Here is a 22,224-nt window from a genome sequence, read left to right as displayed (position 1 = left end):
ACTAGTTTGTATCTCACCCTCTCAAGGTTAAAGATGAAGGTTTTTTGAAAATCCACCTTGCAGAAAGTGAAAGTAAGAGAAAAGCAAGTAGCATCTTCAGTTTTATATGATTTATGGTTCCTTTATTGATTCTTATTTGATTAAGGATTAAGAGGGAGTCTAATCTTCAATAAAGACTTAGTATTCAAGAATTGACAATCATTTGTTAAGTCTAGAGTTTTGTAAAGTTCTAACTTCCTTTTTTTAAGTATTTTGGTTTTTGATGTGATGATTTAACTCTATTCTCATCATTGGAATATAAAGAATAATTAGTGCAAGGATCTAAATTTATTGTCTTCTAGGATTAGAAATATGTCAAGGATCTAACCAAATTATTCCAAGTCAAGTATACTTTTGATATTTAGAATAATGGATTGTAAACCTTTATGAAAACTAACATAAAGATTAAGGATGTCTGTAGCAAAGTCTGATTTGGCAGATCCATCTGAAGACAAGCAGCTGATTGGTGGATGCCTCAGCTAATTCATGATCAAGGTTGAAGCATGTTATTGCTACCAAGCATATCTTGTTGCATTTTGAAAATCTCAAATGATTGTGAGCAGAGGATTGTAATCACCTCAGAAGGCTAACTCGGATTCTGAAGTGTCTCAGATAAGGGAAGTCACTTCAATCTCTTGTTGTAACTTGGATACCCTATGATCTCTTAGGACTACAGCAAACAGTCCTCAGTCACACTGAGTATTGTTGAAGCTGAATTCATTGGAGCATGAACTGTATCAAGGAAATTGTGTGGTTTTTCAAATTCTTGTTGAATGGTTTCTTATAATTATTTATTATCAGAGTCGTATAGAGATACCTGAAAATTCAGTGTCTTATGGCAGGATAATCTTGTGTTGCAAATGTTCTCACCAAGTCTTTTGAAGCTTGAGTACTTCAGAAGATAGACTTGGAGCTGTGGAGAACACCGCCTTGATTGAGGAGTCTCAACCTCAGTGATGCATTGTGGTTCATCAACCACCCTCTGTGGGTAATGTAAGGTGGTAGTGTAATCTTCTCAGGGAGAAGAGTAATGGTTACCATCCTCTGCGGGCAATGTAAGATGGTAGAAAAGATGGAATTTCATCCTATGCTTGTGTGCTGGATGGAAAGTGTACAAGATGAAAGATTATGATTTTTTGATGTTACATTCTTCTCTGGGAGAAGATTGAGGTAAAGGTAATGCATTCTTCTTTGGGAGAAGATTAAGGAGAATACTCGTGTGCAAGTAAAGTTGGTGCTGCAATCTTCTCTGAGAGAAGATTGAAATGGAAGCTCTTCATCATTCTTAGCAGGCAATGAATGGTGTATATGCGTGATAGATATCATGGAAAGAGTCCATGATGTGCATATATATACTTGTGTTTGTATTCATGTCTTGCAGGTGTACATGATAAAGTTTTGGACTCATCCTCTACAAGCAAGGCAAGATGAATATTATAAAAGGATTCATGATGAGTTACCATTATGTGATTTGGTTACTTATTACTTATGGTTAATGGCCACTTGTTGTGATCCTCTCTAAGGAGTGTTGGTTGAGTTCAGATTACATATTGCACAATAAATGTATCAGGAAAAGTACTTCGAGTATCTGCTTCAACTTGGACTCTGCAGTGATCTCTTGGGCATATAGAAAGCAACCTTCCGTAGCATTGAACACTACAGAAGCTAAGTACATTGTAGCATCTGTTGCATCCAGAGAAGCAATGTGGCTTCGCAAACTCCTTGTTAGATTATTTGGTCACGCTAGTGGTCCTACCACCATTCATTGTGATAATCAAAGTTGTATAAAGATGTCAATAAATCCTGTGTTCCATGACCGGTCCAAACATGTGGAAACGCACTATCACTTCATTCGGGATATGGTGCAAAGAGGTGCCATTCAACTAAAATACATTAGCACAGATGATCAGGTTGCGAACATTCTTACCAAACCCTTATCCAGGGTGAAGTTCGAATACTTCAGAGACAGACTTGGTATTGTGGAAAATGAAACCCTAATTGAGAGGGAGCTCCAATCTCAGTGACTATCTGTTGTGCTTTGATCATTCTTTGTTTGTGTGCAAGAATGAAAAGTATCCAATCTATGCTTGTGTGCTAGATGGAAAATTGTAATTATGTAAAGACCCACATGTATTACACTTTCTATGCTTGTGTGCTAGAACCATCCTATGCTTGTGCGCTAGGTGGGAGATGTAATTCTATGTTTGTGTGCTAGATCCATTCTATGCTTGTGTGCTAGATGGAACTCTAAAGGTTCAAATTATGTATTCTCTTCTTCCCTAGTTAAGAGGGAGTGTTGTTTATAACTAGAGAAAATGGGTTCGGATTGCCTTAAGGCAACATCCGAACCCATTTAGGATTGGTTCCCATCTTAAAGGGGTAGCGTGCCCCCAAGACAAGTTCGGCCCCATCCTCCACGCCTCACTAAAAGCAACACGCCACAAATTGGCACCAAAAGGGACTAAAGCCGACCTAGGATATGTGGGTTAAAGACCCATATAAATAAAGGTTAAATTGCAAATACAAATACAATTCAGTTATCCATGAAATCAGCGAATTAGCTCTGCAAACAAGAGGTGTGAAATCACTAAAGAAGGTTGTGCAAATTTATCCAAGGATTGTGCGAACTTGTCCAAGGATTGGGCAAACTTATTCAAGAGGATATAGGGCATTTTGGTGCAATCTTGAAGCATGCAAAAAAGGCAAATCTGATATATAAAGATCAAATTCAGAAAGCAAGCTAAGTATTGTATTTGTGCAATAAGAGTGAATACATAATCTGACCTGTGGGTCTTTAATGTTGGGTTTTTCCTCCTTGGAGGTTTTCCCAGGGTATTTGTGTTTGACTCTTGGTTCCTTGTTTCATTTTTGAATTTACTTGATTATAGTTTACTAAATTACAAATCTGAGTAACAAACTAGGGCATAATCAAATGTTACAAATCTGATTAATAAACTAGGGCATAATCAAATGTTACAAATCTGATTACTGATCTAGGACACGAATTTAACAAAAATCAACAATTTATACATCAATTATAGTGATATGAGAAGGTTCAAAGCTTATACGGTGAATTACAAAAAAATGCAGCAAGATAATACAAGCAAAATTAAATGAAATCATATACATCTACATACATGATATCCTTCGCGTTCTATCAAATACTCAATATCCTATTATGTGGTCCTCAATCAAAATATGTTTCTCTATATAATGTCTAATTACAATCTTTCCTATCTCCTCCTTGTCTATTCTTTAATTGATCCTCCTAGCTTCATCTATCCCATCTTCTATTTGTATACAATCATACGGAAACGTGTCCCTTGTCTTTGTGATGTCTTTTGGGTGTGCTACAGTTGCCTGTGTCACATTTTGCTTGCAACATATTTAGCTTGCTCTGTTCCTTGTAATCGAATCTTTCTTGCCAACAAACGATCATCCACAAATATAATAATCCCAAAAGCAATATGTTCATCTTCACCTTCCCTAGGAGGGAAATTTCTCCATCAAACTTCTCCACCATCCTTTTTTTTTTCACCTATTTGACAAGTCATTTTTTTAAAAAATCCGAAATTGCCCACTTCAGTAAACCTGTATTTATGCTGCAGAATTTTCCAATCCCTGACCTAGCTCTCACGCTCTTGTTACAAGGAACTTAGCTCTAATACCATAATTAAAATATGACCTGCATACCAATGACAGAGAATGCAAACAAAGAAGAGGAGAACAAGGTAAATAGATGAAAAACTATCTTTTATTCAAATGATTTGTTGTATATAAATGAAAAAAACTTCTTTCATTCAAATTGTTATATATGAAACAGAGGCATAGAGATAGACTCCTCTAATCATGCCATGGATTAGGGATTAACAGACTGAAACAAGACCGCTCAAATTAGGGCTTCATTGACTGAAACAGGACTGAATGAATTACCACTAATTTAGCCAATTACTATACTACCAGTGGTTTCAGCCAATTACTCTATACAATATCGTACTATGTTGGACCCACAGAATAGAGACGGGACAGGAATATGGACCCATTCCCAACAATTGACAAAATACTTTCCCAAAAGGCGAGAGCATATATCTTACATGAAATCAATGCTAGTTGAAAGATGGAGTGGATGGAAGCTACTACATCATACAGTCCTGATCCCATGTTCTCATGTTTTCATACAAATTTTTAATTATGGGAAAAGGATAAATTGGAATCTTTCTCTATCTCAACAACTGCATATTGGAAAAAATGACAGATGGCTACACAAAAAAAATTAATCTCATTTAATAATACGATTTAAAATAACTGCTTAAAAATAAACAGCAAAATAAATATTTATGGGGTCACCAGCTCCACAAATTGCTGCTTAAAAAGTTAAAAAGTTGAGCAATAGCTGCTAACCAAAATAAACTAAGCAGTCGCATGAGAGCCTACACTGAAAAAAACTGTTGCAAATTAAAGAGAACCAACCGAATTAAAATTGTTGAAAAAAACTGTAGAGTGTAAATTAAACCCCTTTTTCATAACTATATTTGAGTGAGTAGCTTATGTGATAGAGACTGTAAAAGCTCTGTGATTTTATCTCTTCTCTGAAAAGTTGTGCGTACGTTACAAAGAATATTTGTACATATTTTTCTATAATTATTCTACAGGAAGCTTCTATTATGTGACTCTGACTGAAATACATAATCAATTTTGTGTACCCCTGCTGCACTAGCAGTTGAAAAGTGCACAATGCAATAAAAGGAGACAACCAATTGGAATCAGATCTACATATATGGATGTAGAAACTACCACACTATGCTTCCAAAACTGAAAATGCTAAATACATGATCAAAGACCATATCAAATCTCAATTGGGAGCTTTCATACTTCATGTTGCAACAATGTCATCAATAGACTTAAAATCTCTTATTACTTCCAGGACAAACTGCATGAAAACTGTAGGACATCATCTGTTCTACTTCTATTAGTAAACATGATATGCATAAAGCCAAAAACAACTTTTTACAAAGTTCGGAGAGGGTTTCCATGGAGAGGATGAGAGATCCCATTTTTAAATTCCCAGATGATCCCATGAAAGGTGCTAAATTCTGGAAATGCTAAACATAAAACTCCCTCTATTGAATTAGGAGCATTTACTGTTTTGGAGGAAAAGTAGCTGCTGCAAAAGGGAGGAAGCCAAAAGGTATGCTTCACCTGCTCAAGAGATTTTATTGCCACATAGCAATGCTTTCATTTTCCAATCGCATTTCTGATTAGTGAATGCAACATTGGCAATGGTTTCATGGATGAAGGTTACGGCAACTTTCTCAGATAACGTTGCGAAAAAATAGCTGTAGCATACAGCACATTTGTCTTATGAAACATGAAACTTCTACTCTTTGAACCTATGTTCAATTTATTCCCAGATTCCAGTGAGAGAAATCCGGAAACAAATCACCATCAAGAAGTTGGCATTTGATCATATATGATTTCTAAATTATTTCAATCAAATCTGCAAAGTTCCAGCCCCTCCTTCCCCAAACCGCTCAAAGTCTGCTGCCAAAAGTAATTATGATTACAATTATAAATTTCATGGGATCACCTGACCAGGGAAACTAGGTGCAGTGTGCCCGCAGTGGGTTTGCCTCCATACTACAGTTAATGGAGCTCGTAATATAATACATGAGACCGATTCATGGCAAAGAGCTCCTGAAATTTATGAGATAATCTACATAAGCTCTGCAGATTGGTCCAGGGTTGACATTAGTAATCATTAAACAGGACTCAAATAAGATTGTGATCTCTACAACTGAATGATTATTTATTATAAATCTAGGAGATTGTATACAATAAATAACCTTTTTCAGGATCTTAAGCATACAATGGCCAGAAGCTGCTCAGAAGAATAACCACGTTCTGCACCGAAACCACTTTCAACCAACGACGATTTTAAACTCAGTGCTTCATTACCCCACAACATTGGGTACTGTTAAGCCACAACAGATGTGCATCCCATACTTCATTATTGTTTGGTACCCAAAACCAAAATAAACTGAGCAGATACAATCTAGAGATCTAAGCAATCAACAATTTTAAACACAACATCTATCATATACAGCACCAAAAGAGACATCTAAGCAACAACAATTTTTACATCCAATACTTCCTCGTGTAAAGAAAGTAACAACAATCTCGCATACAACAATTTTTTGTTTCCACAACACCCAAAACAAAATACAAATACCTGATTTCACAAAATAATAAGTAATTACAAAATCCCTTTATTAGATACACCTACCTTTCGACCAAGAATGCTATCCACTGCAGCTATAGAACAGAAGCTAATAACCCTGTGAAACCTATTCACAGGCACAGGCAGTGGCGGAATTTTCATCCACCTACACTCCAATCTTTCTGAAACCTCACAAACACAGGCTGGATACATCTTATGGTGTTCCTCATTAAAAACATAGATCAAACTCCCCAATCCCACACACTTCAAACTTGCAAACTTGTCCTCCTCATCATTGTCAAACAAAGAATACAAGAGCTCCTTGGGCATGGAACCCACTTCACAAAGGCCCATTGTTTCTTCGTCAATTTTCCACAGATCAAACCCCGGGCCATCAGCAGTGTTCTTCAGGCCAGCTAGGATCAGCCTACCCTGGCAGGGAATGAGAAACGAAAACAAAATACCTGCTGGCCTCAAAATCCTTACCATGTCCCATGACCTGAGCTCCAAATCAAAGGCTGACATAAAACCAGAAAATATCCCGAACACATAAAACTTGCCATTCAATAGCGCAGATGTCAGCCACTGTGACGAATTCCCTGACCTAAATTCCGCAGGCAAGGGAGCACAGAGCTCCCATTCATCAGTACCCGAATCATAAATCTCAACAGCAAGCCTGTCCTCTATATCCACCAGGCCACCCACAAACCGTGAACCTCCCACTACAATGAAGCCATAATTTTTCTTCACATTGAACACTCCAACCAGCGGCTGCCTGCGCGAGAATCTCATAGGAGCAGTTTCCTTCCATGAGGCAGCAAATACAGGCGCATAACAGAATCTTGAACAATCTGACCCAGTTGTAGCGAACAAAAACCCTCCTGAACCTGCAAGGGAATCTCCCGCGCACGATTCTGGAAACGAAGATACAGGCAAACGGATCCACTTATGGGCTTCTGGATCGAAGCCAAAGGCCTGGTTGTTCTTCAAGAATATGTTGTTTTGGCCGTAAAGAAAAAACCAGGGCTTTTTATGGTCTCTGAGGCGTGCTCCAAAGGAAGGCTCAGTTGCAATCGCATACCACTGTTTGCAGACTGTGCAGCAGCTGATTATGGATGATATAGGCAGACAAGAGAGTATAAACTCTGTTGTATCTGGATTCAGGCGGCTCCAGCCCTCGTGCTCTGTACATCTGGGTTGTGAGCAGACTTTGTCCATTGAAAAATCTGAGAGTGCCCAAATGGAATGTGGATCGATTAAATATGTGGGTTGGGTGTAGAATTGGCTGAAACTGGGTCGACTGAGCGTATACGGATTTGTGCCCAATTGACAGAGCCCTCTTAATGATTTCCAAATGCAAAGAAAGGGAGACGAATTGAATACAGTGTGACTTGTGGCGTCAGTTTACGTAAGCTTGAATGAAAGTCGTGCAAGCAGCACGAGTTAAATAAGTATGTGGGTTGGGTGTAGAATTGGCTGAAACCGGGGAATTGGACGCATATGGATTTGTGTGTCGAATAAACAGAGGCCTCTTGCAGATTTAGTTAAATAAGTATGTGGGTTAGGTGTAGAATTGGCTGAAACCGACAAATTGGGCGCAAATGGATTGTTATGTCCAATGAACAGTGGCCTTTTGAAGATTTATATATCCAATTAAGGGGAAAAAATGAACAGAGAGACTTGTGGCGGCAGTTAACGTAAAGCTTCAATGAAAGTGGCGAAGGCGGCATTACAGAGAATTTGAATGGAATTCACCTTGGCTCCAAGGGATAACTTGTAAAGCAGGGGATCCTTCCCCCTAAACAGTCATAGTGCTGGTGGAGGTCTCACCTCGTGTCCATGAGTGGATAGGTTGTGTGTCCTTTATTTTTTAATTTTTTTTTTTTTTTTATTGACATGGTTTTTTTTTTTAATGATGTATGATGTGAGGCTTGCATTCAGCGAGATTTATCTCTTGTAGGTTCATTTGAAATCGGTTGTGTGCACTTCATTTTTTAATATTTTATTTGTTTTATGGACATGATTCAGCTTTATCTCTTATAATGTCTGAGGCTTGCACTCAACAAGACTTATCTATGATGGATTCATTTGAAACCATTCAATTTCACCAACTTCACTAAGACCGGGCCATTGATATTAGATTATTGATAAATTAAAATAATTAAAACAAAAAGAGGGAGATGTGTATATATGAAATAAACAATTATTGTTATTAAAATATAAATAGAATATAATTGAAAATGCAAGTTGAAATATATGGATCAATAATTAAAAATAGCAATATATATAATTACATAGGATATGGGTTCTTCTCATAAGGTGTCGGTTAAGTGGTGGTGGTGTTGTTATGATCACCTAGTTTCAAACCCCCATTGGACCATTGTATCATAGGCTTGTGCCTTCACTGATCCAATATGCTCGCAAGTTTGAGCCTCAGTTTGTGATCTCAATGATACATAGCTTCGGTCAAAAGTGTTTCACATGGTATCACCCCATTTGTGACATCAGTGGTGCCACATATTATGATATTGATTTCTCTCGTTGCCTAATAAAAGAAAATGTGTCATTACCACAACCATTCAGTATCATTTGTGGTTATCGACTCATTTAATTTTGTAGCTTTCTTGATAGACAAACACTTTATTATTTATCTACACAAAGTTGGCTAAAAGATTTTCTCCAAAGATTTTTTATAGTTCAAACACAAAATAATTTAAAAGTCAACAAAGCAAAGCAATTGTATGGAAGAGGATTTTTATTGAAGCCAAATTTATTTGCATATCAACTAATTCAGTTACTTCACAATAGAAAAGGACTATTATGATAGATATAATACTGATCAAATTCATTGAAACAACAACAAAACATTAATAGAGATGAAACTTGATCAAAATAATTTAATGCATTAAACATGCAATATAAGAAAAGATTAAAAATAATTAGATTTATGGACTAATTGTTCCCAATATGATCCACCAAGAAGAAAAGATAAATGATATTTTCTAAGGTTATATTACTCATCAGGGAGTAGAATCACTATAGTTTTATTTTGACATCTTGTTACAACTTGCTTCTTTGTTTTCTCAACTAAAATAGAAGACTCCCTACAACAAGATTTTGGAAGAGATCAAACCTCACTTTTTGCAATTGAATGAAGTAGATGTTAGATGTTGCACACATCTACAAAAGCTATTTAACTTTCAAGTATAGACTATGTTTAGCCATTGTATACTCCTTTACTTGCTAGTACTTGGTTTCTATAGCTAGTTCAACTATGTTTAATGTTGCTTTGTAAATTGATATCTATAACTCTTTATTATTTATCTTATTTGTTTGCAATTTCCTTTGAACTGTTATTATTTTTGTATAATTAACTTTGATCAATAAATAATAAAAATTAAAAATTATTAAAATAAACAAGTGTAACATTTTTAAAAAATTTAATTAAGAAAATTAGCACTCTTTCTATATAATTGTAATGTTGGGAAAGCATGCAAACTAGGAACTAAACCTACTTCCTTAACGATTACGTTTAGAAGGAGAATGGATCCACTCGGCCCAATCACAAATTTGATTGTAAAGGACTGAGCACAAGGTGAATTCAATACTCATTTGGTTGGTAGTTGAAAATGAGGAATGGAAATATGTAAAATGAATGTAAGATCTAGGGCTAAAGGTGTGAAGTTGATAGTTATCAGCATGCAATAATAGTCTCAGATCAAATATGCAAACATAAAGTATAAATCTACATACTTATGTTAGAAATTTGTACTCGAAAAATGTCGGACAATTTCACTCAGGTCACCCTTGTCTGGGAGCTTCATTGCAAGCAACAGATATCTTTTCAGAATCAAGATGTTAATCTGAGTGTTTCCTTGAAGTTTCGTTAAAAAGGTGTCAGACAAATTCACCTAGGTTGACCTTGTCCTCCATTTTCTGCCTCTACAAAAGTTGAGTCAATACAAATGTTTCAATACATAGTCACTCATTTTAATTCTAACTTATCCCCGTGATTGATAAAAATCAACATGTCATCACCACAACCATTCAACATCATTAATTATTATAGCCTCCTTGCATTCATATCTTCATAAGTAGACAAACACTTTATTATTTAGCTACTCAAAATTGACAAAGAAGATCTTCAAGATTTTTTGTAGAAAATTTTATGTCTTTTCATAATAAAATGAATATTATTATTTTTTATGGCACATCTAAATGTATAGATCTTGATAAGTTTTACGGAATTGTTGACAAATGGAATGAAGCATATGGACCCCTAATGTACACTAGGTCTATGAGTTGCAGTTACCATATAAGTCAATAAAATGGAATGGCATAGACATGAAGCTAAAAGATGAGGTATGACAATCAACATGAGATAAGAATAAAGAAACATTGAACTTAGAGGAAACCATTATTATGATGAGAGCGAATGATGTCAACATAGGTAAAGTGAAGAAATGTTTCATTTGGAGAAAATACAACCAAACCTAGAGATAATACTATGGAAGGGGATGAGGAAGGAGATGAAAATGAAATGGAAGAGTCATATAGTGAGAAAAAAAAGTTAAAATTTAGAGTTTATCCTTCCTAATGATGTGGTTGATTGAATTGTTGAATGTCAACATAGGTATGTCATTTTATTTTTTCAAATACCATACATGAATCTCATTTTACAAATGGGATAATTAAATTGGTAAAATAGGAGCTAGTAAATTAAAACCTTGAGGGGCTTAGGAAAGGGCTATGTGTCATGCAAGTTTGAATTAGCTAAGCATGCTCAATTTGTGCTTCAATGTGACTCTTGGTTTATCTATGGCCATATTTGTTACTTGCAATCTTGGACCTTGGATTTCCATCCTAAAAGTCCTTGAAGACCTCGATATCCTCTATGAATAGAGCTACCATTTTTTAATGTTTCCTTCAAACCCTTCTTCAAGGAAATAGTTTCACAACTCAAAAGAGTTTTATTGTGTAAAAATAACATAGACAAATTTAATAGCTTAAGGGTAAACCCTAGAATTTTCATGGAAATCAACCTAAATAATCAGTTACCCAAGAATATTAAATTAATTAGTCTAGGGTTTGAGTTTTATCAACCATTAGTATATTTAAATAAACCTAATGCTTAGATTTTTTTTCCATTGAAGTCAAATGATAAGAGATTATCCTATTAGAAACATTGGTTCCAAAACTTGCACACAATCAATCCAAAAACTAACATTGATCTACAATATATATTATGTAAATCTTGTGTCACTAAGAGATTTTCCTATAAAAACTAATAGATTTATTCAGCCATAAATATTAGCCTCCCCTAGTACACAACAAATACACGCCCCTTATCAACCTTCTATAATGCCTAAAGCTTCTTTTCATTCACAACAACAAGTCAAAACTTTTTTAGATGCTAAAAAATAATAATGATAAGTCTAATAATAATTCTTCCCTGAATTATAAGATTGTATTATGATGTATGGCAAGAGAATGATAAGGAAGAGGAAAGAACCTCCAAGGTCTACTAAGCCTCTAAATGGAGATACATCTTCCTAAAGTTATCCCACGTCATCACCTTGGCATAATTTGAGGACTAGTGATAAAACTTTGACATCTTCACCCTCATTTGTGAGACAAAGATCAAGGTCTCCTCCTCCTGCTTTAAAGAATAAAGACTTTTTGAGTAGTCTATTACCCTTGCTAATTATTTTGATGTTTTCCACAAGAGGAAGATCTTCATAACTTTTCTTAATCATGAATTTAAAAATTCTTTCTTGGAATGTAACAAGGATATCCCTCCCTCGTCTCAAATATGGGGTTGAGGCTATAGTTAAGTGGAAACATGATATTATTTTTTATAGGAAGTCAAACTTAATGTTTCTCGACTTGTTATGTTTTTATCCAACTGTATGAAGAGGTCATATTTTTCCATACATCACATAGAGAAGGAAGAGGTGGGGTTGTTATTGATATTTATTCATGGGCCCAGAATTTATGTATTGATAAAGGGGAGGACCCTTTACATAGTTGCATATGTGACTTGTCTTTTATCAATGGACAACCTATTGGATTTTGTTCAATTTATGCTCCTAATATTGTAAAATAAAGATACGAGTTATGGGAATGGATGCACAAAAACCTCTTGAGTGTTTATTGGGTTATAGGAGGCAATTTTAATGTGGTAGAACATTATAAAGATCCTATCTAGTCTAGCCATGTAAAGTTGATAGTGAGAAATTATATGAATGACTATATTGTCATAATACAATGGGGGTTATAGATCGAATTCATGAAAAGTATTCAAGTCATGGCCATAAGTGATACACTTGGACTAGTTTTAGATTTGGGATGATAAAATACTTAGCAAGTTAGATAGGTTTTATATATCTCCTAACCTAAAACTAATTTAGGATTCCTCTAGGAATTGTGTAAAAATAGATTATTTTACTTACCTCTCTAATCACTTGAATCTTATATTTTGTACACGTGGAAAAAAGTGGATTGGATTATCAATTATCTTAAAGCTTAATACTTCGCACCTTAAACACCCTTCTTACATTGTTGCATTGGTTGGCATTTGGAACTCTATTACTAAGACAAAAAAAGGGGGATTTTTATGGGGAATGGTGGCACTATGATATTTCTCAAGGGTATGTTCACAAAGATGGTGCACAAAAAGGGAGTCAAAAGTGGCAACTTTTTCTCAAATCAGCTAAACTTGAACTTGAAGGAGTAATTTGAGACTCATGTGCTTAGAATTTGAAGATACCTAAAGAGCAACAATTGTAGTACTCTAAACCTAGTTTCTAAACAACTAAAGTTTTTTTTAAATAGATAATACTGAGAGGATCAAATGCTTCATGCACACAAAATTGTTCCTATTTTTTCCAGCAAAACATAACATAGTGTTTGATGTGTGCCCCTCAATCTTTTTAGATGCATTTAGTATTTTGAAAAAAACCCATTGGTAGAAATATAGTTAAGTGTGAGTATTATAACTTGTATACATTTTTTGTATTTTTTTATTGAGTTTTTTTCCTAATTTTTCAATGTGGATGCATCTTGACAATCACATCACTGAGCATGTGTGACACATAACTTTGGTGTAAGAGCACCCTCAGGACCTAATATGCCTACAAGAGGAAAAATTTATATTTTTTCTTTGTTTTGTGTTGTTTAATGTTTGTAAGGTCATTTGTGACCATTCATGATCATTTTGGATCATTATGTCAAGTTGTTGAGTCATGAACCCGAGCCTCCGCATTAGAGTGGTATCAGAGCCCAAAAGATCTGGGTAGAAAAGAGTTTGTGTGTGGTTGGTATTTGTGTATTCGTTAAGGTTGAGAAGATAACCTGGTGAGTAGTTGCCAAAAGACTAGGAGGGCAGAGAGGAGGCACCTAGGTGAGGCAAGGACAAGATGAAGCCAGAAGAGAGAGAGTTGGTGAATGCATTGAGGAATTATTTGCAAGGTGAGGGTTCATGGAAGAAGAAGCAAGAAGAGGAAGAGAGAAAGAGGAAAGAAAAAGAGAGGAGGCAAAAAGAGATTAAAGAGTTAAGACAAGAATTGGAACGAATAAGGAAAGAGATGGAAGAATTAGAGGCAAGAATGCAGCAAAGTTGACACATGACACTTAAGAAGAAGATAGTATGGCCTATCCAAAGGCTAAGACAAAAGAGGAGGCAAATGAAAGAGGTTGAACCAGATGTGAATAAAGGAGCACCCCTGATGGAGAAAGGTGAAGAACAAACAAAGGAGGACAAAGAAGAGATATAGTTGAAGCAGTCAATGAGGGGGAATCACATTTGTGGACAGTATTTGTAGCCATAGAGAGAGAATGGTATGGAAAGGTTGGAGTGGAACAAATTGGGATGATGATAGAGGAATATATGAAGGATGAGGTTGATAAAATAAATGTTATTGGTGAACCAATGGAAAAGAATGATAGTGATCATATGGATGATCAGGTTGTTGATAAGGAATGGCAGGAGTTACCAAGAGGAATTGAGAAGCAAGATGTAGATTTCATTGTTGCTAATCCAATTATTTTTGTCAATGAATTTGTTGTTATGTTTATTCCAATGCAGGAACCAATAAAGGTAGGTTGGAAAAACCAACACAATTTTATTGACATGTCCAAATACTTAGGCAAGATAATGGGAAGACCAAGGGTGAAGATGAAGTATAAAGATGGTGCAAGTACCGAGGTTGATGCATGTTTCCAGTACCTAGTGCATTGGAAAGGCATACCAAATAAGAGGAGAATTTGAAAATCAAATCAGAAGGAGATCAATCATAGTTTTGTTGCAGGTCCTCACTTAAGGGACTTGAGTTTCATTTCCCAGGGGAGCATGGTGCAGGAGCACCCTCAGGACCTAATATGCCTACAAGAGGAAAAGTTTATATTTTTTTCTTTGTTTTGTGTTGTTTAATGTTTGTAAGGCCATTTGTGACCATTCATGATCATTTTGGATCATTATGTCAAGTTGTTGAGTCATGAACCCGAGCCTCTACATCAAACTTGCACCAAAATAATAAAAAATGCAAAAACAAAATAGTTTCCAATGTGTAAAAGATGAAGTGTAGAACAATATTATATTTCTTTAAAATTTGGATAAGTAGTTCCAAAGTTATTAAAAAACGTCTTTGATAATCATAGAAACATAAGGGAAAGAAATTAAAAATCAATATGTTAATGTAGTTAAAATCTTAAAAAATTATATGGTTAGAAAGATTACAAGACATGCAAAATTATGGTGGTAATTTTGTTAGACTTGTGTGAATATTGTTGATATTATTGTCATTGATGTCAAACTAGCTATTCGGTTTAGATCAGACAATATATGTAGCCCGAATTGGTCTGGATATCAGACTAGATGTTGTATGCAGTTAGTATGTGTAATTTTTTTTATTATAGATAGATGTTGTTATGGATAGATGTTATGATGCAATATGATGGGGGTAATATAATAAGGTAATCTCTAGAAGATCCTTGTTCCAAAATTTTGAGTTCTCATTGATCCCAATATCAGTTATGTGTCCTAGTACTAGTTGTTTTGATCGTATCAATAGTATCTCTTCGAGTTTCATGTTGCAGTATCCTTGGTACACATGGAGTCTATAGTTTGGAGATATTATGCTTAATTTTGTTATAATGGGTCAGTATTCTTGGGTCCAGATGACCCTGGCTCACTCTAATAATCTCGGCATATGCATGGAAAATGATGTATGCAAAGGGAAGCGTGTAGATATCTTGTGGAGACCGACATCAGTGTCTTGCTAACGTGTTGGGCATGGTTGACACAGTATTTTGTATTTGTGTCATCTGGTATCTATATGTAGTAGCATAAGGTATATGATCGTATGGTATGAAGGTGTGTGTGAGAAAGAGATTGAGTATGTTCTTGAGATATGCGAAAGAGAGTTAGCAACGAAGGTAGCAGTGTGTGAAGTGTGAGTTGTGGACAGCGAAGATAGACAGTGTTGTGTAGTGCAGTAGTCCTTCACTAGACCTACTGCAAAACAATTGTATAGAGATCTCTAACTAGATCTATTGTAAGAGTTTGTAAATTGTAATCTGAGCTTAAACTTCAAACTAATCATATGCATTTGCAGATGCAATCCTTTTCAATTCAACATTTTCTGTTGCAGTGAGGATTTTGGTAGTAAGACTTTCCTTTGTATCTTTGTAGTGAGCAGTTCGGCAATGAGCTACTTTTGTAATCTGGCAATGAGCCACCCCTTTTGTAAATACCATATAACTAGTTATATTCTCCTGAGATTTAACACTCTCCGTGGTTTTTCCCATTTGGGTTTTCTACGTATAAAATCTGGTGTTTGTCTTGTGGTTATTGTTATGCCCTGCATACCTAGCCCCATTAGTTTTCTTGTCTTTAAAATATGGGTCCCCCTTATTTTTCTTTTTGTAGCTTTGTTTTTTTTAGTTTTTGCCTTAACACTCTAGAACCCTAGAGTCCCAAGTTGCTCTTTGCCTATTTTTTTAAGTCTTACCCTGGAACCTCGGAGTTCCGAGGTAGGCCCTTCTTTTTTGTTGTGTTTTTACCCCGAAACCCTAAACCCCAGAGTTCTAAGGTAGGTTTTTGTCTTCTTGTGTTTGTAAAAACCTTGGAACCTCATAACCCTGGAGTCCCAAAGTCTTGCTTTGTCTTTTGTTGTTGAAGCGTTGGAATTCTGAGTTCTTCGTGTTTTATCGTTAGTCACTTCGGAACCTCAGATCCCCAGAGTTTTGAACTTGTGTTGTTTTCTTTTACTTCAGAGTCCCAAAGTTGTCTTGTCTCTTCACCTCGAAACCCCAGAACCCCGGAGTCCAAAGGTGAGTTTTTGTCTTTTTTGTGTTGTGACCTCGGAAGTTCGGATCCCTGGATTTTCGAGGTGTGTTGTTGGTTTTCTTTTTTTTTACTTCGGAAGTCTGGAACCCCGAACTCCCAAGGTGTGTTTGGATTTTATTGTTTTCCATCTTGGAAGTCCAGAACCTTAGACTCCCGAGGTCGTGTTTAAGGCACCATATGGACGGAATGTCGGGGGTATAAATAGAGGAAATGAACTTTTTTGAACTCATTTGTGCATTCAAGTTTTTCAACCTCCTAGCTCTGCCTCCTGACTTCGTGCCTCCGTGTTTCCGAGTTTTCGAGGGTTTTCTTCTGCCAAGTTGGTAGATTTTTTCGCCCTCTTTGTGTCTCTTGTTTAGATTTTCTAGTTTTTAGCTTAGATTTTCTTTTCCGGTTTTTTTTTTCTCATTTTGTGTGTTTAAGTTCTTCCCATGTGCCTTAGGGTTTTCAAACCCCAAAACCCCGAAGTTTCGGGCTCTATAGTTCTTTTCACCTTCAAACCCCGGAGTCCCGAGGTTGATCTTTTTTTTGGGGTCATTCTTTTAACTCGGAATCCCAGATCCCCGGAGTTTCAGACCACCTTTTGACCTATGGATGAACTACCCCTAACCTCAGAACCCCAGAGTTTAGAAGTTCTTTCCTCTTAGGCCACTGTTTTAACTCGAAACCTTGGATCCCCGAAGTTTCAAACCATCTTTTGGGCCTTCACTCAGACTACCTTGGGACTTCGAATCCCCGAAGTCTCGAATGAGTTGTGTTAACTTAGTCCACCCCAGAGTTCCGAGTTTATTGTTTTGAGCTTGTCCTACTTCGGAACCTCAAAGTTCCGAGCCATCTTATTTTAGCCCATCCTTGTCCTGGAACCCCAAAATTCCAAGGTCAATTATTTTTGTTTAGGAGTTACTCACCCCGAAACCCCAGAGTTCCGAAGTGGGTGATATTATTGATATTTTTGGATAATGTGATAAGCTAATTTGTGATTCTTTCATGCAAATCAATTGGATGGACCCAACCTCTAGCAAGAAAGGCAAGGAATTGGATAGACTCCCCAAATCCATGAAGTACCATTATCAAGGGCAGGTTTATGTTTCCAAATTGGATGATCAAATCAAATGGGTAACTGACATAGATGTGGGACATGTTGAATTAGAGGATATTAGAACACAATTGGATAAACCAAGGCTAGAGGCTCCTTATAGGAGAATCAAGAGATCAGAGCTAGTAGAAGCAACTATTTTTCCTCAATCTATTCAAGCCCCCAAATTCCTTATGACCGTGGCATAATTCTACAATGCAAACACTAGGAAGTGCACCGATGATCAAGGCAGGACAGTAATAGATTTGTCAGCGGATATGCTAGGATTTGTTTTTGGTATTCCTTCAAGAGAGGAAGAGATGTTGTTGACAACTGAGGAAGTTGAGGAAGTGTGGAATAGGGATATTGTCTCTTGTAAAAGACACATGAATGAAAATTGGCTCGAGGAGGAGAGGAAAATAGGATTGAATGCCAATGACATTATAAGGGTTGATTTCAAGGAGCCACAACATGACCTGATTATTATGATGAACAAGGCCTTTGGCAAGACAAATTGTTGACATTTCCAACCATGGATGTTTCACTACATGAGTACTATTTTGATTAGAAATAAATATTTTGATTGGGATCAAATCTTATCAAACAATATACATAAGCAATTGGTTGATGTGCATAGATCGAAGAAATTCTTCTTCGCTTCATATGTTATCTGGGTAGCTGCATGAGCAGGCAAATTTCCAAGGTTGCAAACAGAGGGCCATCTCGGAGATGAGGAAGGACAAAAGAAGGTGTGGGAATATTACACTCAACTCCCTCTAAGAAATGCAAAGGCACATTACAAAAGAATAAATGATGCCTTCCTTTTCCCTGTCATCATCAAACTCATAGTTGATACAGTTTATCGAATAAGCCCAGAAGCCATGGCAATAATCGGTGAATGAGCATGTTGGTTCATTCAGAACCAACTTTCCACATATATTAGGGTCAGTGGATTCACAGGGAACCCTATGTTGCTACCAAGATACTGCAATGACCTCATTATACTATTAGAATATGTCAGGCAGATGCTTGGGCTACAATCTTTGTTATCTTCAAAACATAAGGCAGGTATAGATTTTTCAGTTTCTATTGGTTACTTTTCTTGTTCCAAGATTTAGGTGGCCAAGACAGTGGAGTAAGAGTTACAAGATTTAAATTTAAAAGAATTCAATTATGCTCGAGAGTACTATGGCCCATACGAAAAAAACTGAAACAAATAATGCCAAAAGCTTATAATGGGCATAAGCCAAGATTGGAGGATTTTTGGGCCAACCTCCAAGATAATTTTGAAGTCAGAGAGAAAAGGTATTCCAAACTCTCGGTGCCACAAATAAGGAATTTTGAAATAAAGACCAATCTCCCTAAAGAATTGAGGGGTGATGGTGAATTGTTAGATCCTACATACAAGGAATAAGAAATTGATAAGAAGCCCCTCTCTCCAATCAAATGGTCAGGGCCTAAAGAGGTGGGTATAGATATAGTAACTCGGACTATTATAGATGGAACTAGGCAGTGGCTAAGTTGGTGGGAAGCAAAAGGAATCAACCTCTGGTGTTCCTCGGTCAAGGGCTCATAAAGAGTATGCCTACAGTTGAAGGTCCAGCTCCAGAAAGAATACATCTACGGACCCAGAAGAGGTTGTCCAACCTGAAGAAAGTACTGAGGAACTCTAGAAGAAAGTCAAGGAGCAAATGAGGAAGGCTGAAATTTTGAAGAAGGTTGTTATTTCAAAGTAAGAGAAGGGTTAGGAGTTGTGCCATTGGCAAAGGTACATCTCATTAGGACAACAATTGGGAAAAGTCTAGGAGAGGGAACTCAAGAGGAAGATGAACAAGGGAAAGCTGATGAAAGTACACAACCTTCTCCCAATACGACAAGTGCATTTACTCAGCCCCCGCCAACAACAACCACACATGCTCCAATTTTGACATCAACCACTACAACCCCTTTGCCAACACCACCCGATGTTTTTGTAACAACATTAGCAACATTACCTCCAATAACCACAATATTGACTCCCACTTTAGAAAAGGTAAGCATTCATAACATCGAGTCGAATTCTGACAAAGAAGATGAGCAACTTGTGGTACAGTTGGTACAAAGAAGGACTGAAAATAAGAAAGAAAAGAAGTTTACCAAGCTCAAGAAATAGGCATCGGTTGATCCCATGGACATTGATGAACAAGGTCTACTAGCTGAGCAACCACTTGGGGGAGAGAGGGAACAAAATGAGTCTGAGGATTCATAGGATGAAAGAATGGTCTTAACTCCAAAAGACTAAGAAGATCTACTAAAAGAGATAGCTGCCAAGCAAGGTATGGAGGAAACGAATAAAGGTGGTAGGGAGTTTGAAGAAGAGATAAGTAATAGGTTAGGAGAGTTGCATAAGAAACAATAGTTAAATGTTGATGTCACTCTCCAAACCGCCCAAATTTCATCGGCTACTTCAACCCAAGATATTAAAACTCAGAAGCAAGAAGGAGAGGAGAAAGATGAAGTAGAAGAGCAGTCAAACATACACATGGTGATTGTCGATATCATGCCACATGAAGGTGAAAAGGATAAGGATGTGCCACAATGGATAAACTTCACCTTCGAGAAGAAGAAGAAAGTTGTGCTACCAAAGATTACACTAGAACAAGCCATCACTGAAGAACCACAGAAAACAAAGAAGGCAAAGACAGTGCATCATTTGTCAAGAATAGGTCCTGGTGAAGTGATTGTTGATGTAGAAATTCCAAAACAAGCTAAAGGTCAAGACTCCCCAAAATACCAGGTGTCACAGGTCAAATTGGGTAAACAGACCAAGTGGGGAGAGCTAGATACATTGGAACTTTCTACTACTGTCACCAAGGGCCAAATAAAAAAGGAGCACATCTCCCACTCAGAGGTTAAGGCACAACTAGAACAATATAAGAAGTTATTGGTAGAGATGGGTAAGCCCCTAGATACACGTATAGATGACAACCTACCTTCAACCTTATCACTCCCAGAAGGAGATATAAAAGCACTGGTTGAAGTAAGATAGGTGGCAGCTACAACAAAGGCATGGGCACAAACAAATGCCTCTAAAATTAGATTATTTTTGCAAAACACCATGAGAGAATATGAAAAGGCCATGCAGGTTGGAGGAGTGTTAGCTTCTTGTTCTTAGCAGTGGGAGCGGAGGCTCAAAATTTTTGGCAAACAGTTTCAAGTTTTGAATCTTGGGTAAGAGTTTATACTAAGAGAAGACCTCTTAGGCGGAGAGAGTTGTAAAAATTTGCAATCCTACATATACATTTTGGAGTTGAAGATTAAAATGCTCCAATAGTATGGGAAGGATATAACAGGTATTCAATCTCCCCTTCTCAATGTAGTAGAGAAGTATGAGAAGTTTTTAGAGCAGTTGTTAGGAGTTTTTGGGCTTGGTATAACCAGTGCTGGACATATGGAGGAAGACAAGGTACTTCACCAATGGGATACATATGAGATACATTATTTTGCAGCTCCTGCTTAGTTTGATGTTGCGTTAATGGACAAGTATACGTATTTGATAACTTAGTGTCAACAAGCCTCAAAAAATAGTAGAAAAGTTGGAAGGTAGAAGAAAGAATGCGGAGGAGATTTTGAGGAAGTATAAGTTTAGAATCAAAGATGTTGCTAACCCTCTTGCTAAAATGATTGCATGTATCATTAGCAACTACAAGACCTATAAAAAGAAGTGAAAAATAAACATACAGTTGCTAATGATAGAATGACTTTTTGAAGGAATTTTGCATGACACTACACTGGAACTTCAACTGCACCTCCAACTTACACTTTAGTTTTGAACAAATTTTGCATGACTACGAAAGCTTGGCTCATGTAGCACCGTTTTCGTAATGCTCACCTAGTCCCAATTTCATAATAGTTAACTAGAGTCTAAGGCAGAGACTTGCATGTCAAGTGTAACTCCTTGCTTTTTAGTTCTTAATTTAGATAGATTTATTTCCTAGAAAGTAGGACAATAAACTCTATAAATTGGAGAGTTTGATTCATTTGTAAGGGTCCACAAATTGATGATTTGAAGCCCACTTAGAGATTTTAGATTATTTTATGCAGATTGTTATGAATTAGAATATTTTTGTGATACATTCTTTGAAGATAATACAAGAAACAACTTACAGATTGCCTGATCTATGCATATGTGCTATTAATTTATTCATTGCAGTCTGGTTATGTCTATTGTTTGAAATCAACAACTTGTTCTGGTCTTATGTTTATTGCTTTATGAATCATACTGCGCACGTAAGTGGTGTATGAGAATTACTGGGATAGATGATATTGTGGTGATATTCTTGCCACTAATTTGTGAGGTTGTTGACTTTGAAGGTTTATTGGAGGTCCGTTATCGAATGCTGGTTTAAAGAATATTGATGATTTTTGGATTGCAAGGTACTAATTGAGTAGTTCATTAAGTTGCGATTGCAAAAGTTTCATTGTTATTTTCTTGTTTCCTTGATCTATCCTTCACATTTTATTTCAAAAGAGTTTTGAATCATAAAATACAAAAAAAGTGAAGTT

At 36.5% G+C, this 22,224-nt stretch overlaps 1 protein-coding gene across 3 annotated transcripts; it reads right to left on the bottom strand.

Annotated features, from left to right (window-relative positions):
* Positions 1-3,024: 3,024 nt before the first annotated feature.
* LOC131079593 (F-box/kelch-repeat protein At3g24760) lies at positions 3,025-8,061 on the bottom strand. 3 transcript variants are annotated; one of them, XM_058017592.2, is made up of 3 exons: positions 6,323-8,061; positions 5,883-6,010; positions 4,595-5,763 (listed from the first exon to the last, which is right to left on the bottom strand). In XM_058017592.2, exons 1-2 carry the CDS (start codon positions 7,472-7,474, stop codon positions 5,888-5,890), a joined length of 1,275 nt encoding a protein of 424 aa, XP_057873575.2. In that variant the 5' UTR covers positions 7,475-8,061; the 3' UTR covers positions 4,595-5,763; positions 5,883-5,887. The 3 variants fall into 3 exon arrangements, with proteins under 3 accessions (XP_057873591.2, XP_057873575.2, XP_057873583.2); XM_058017608.2 differs by lacking the exons at positions 4,595-5,763; positions 5,883-6,010 and adding an exon at positions 3,025-3,724 and having other exon boundaries at positions 6,323-8,059; XM_058017600.2 differs by lacking the exon at positions 5,883-6,010 and having other exon boundaries at positions 6,323-8,060.
* Between the last annotated feature and the right edge of the window lie 14,163 nt (positions 8,062-22,224).

This window comes from Cryptomeria japonica, chromosome 1 (assembly GCF_030272615.1).
Source record: "Cryptomeria japonica chromosome 1, Sugi_1.0, whole genome shotgun sequence".
Lineage (NCBI taxonomy): Eukaryota > Viridiplantae > Streptophyta > Pinopsida > Cupressales > Cupressaceae > Cryptomeria > Cryptomeria japonica.
Note: the sequence above shows the minus strand (reverse complement) of the source record. Positions and strands in the feature narration are given on the sequence as shown.

What these genes read in the sequence shown, in the direction of transcription:
- LOC131079593 (XM_058017592.2), bottom strand. Translation starts at nt 7,474, where the DNA reads ATGGACAAAGTCTGCTCACAACCCAGATGTACAGAGCACGAGGGCTGG. An exon ending in ATAGCATTCTTGGTCGAAAG is followed by an intron (nt 6,011 to 6,322) that starts GTAGGTGTATCT and finishes GTGGCTTAACAG; the next exon opens with TACCCAATGTTGTGGGGTAA.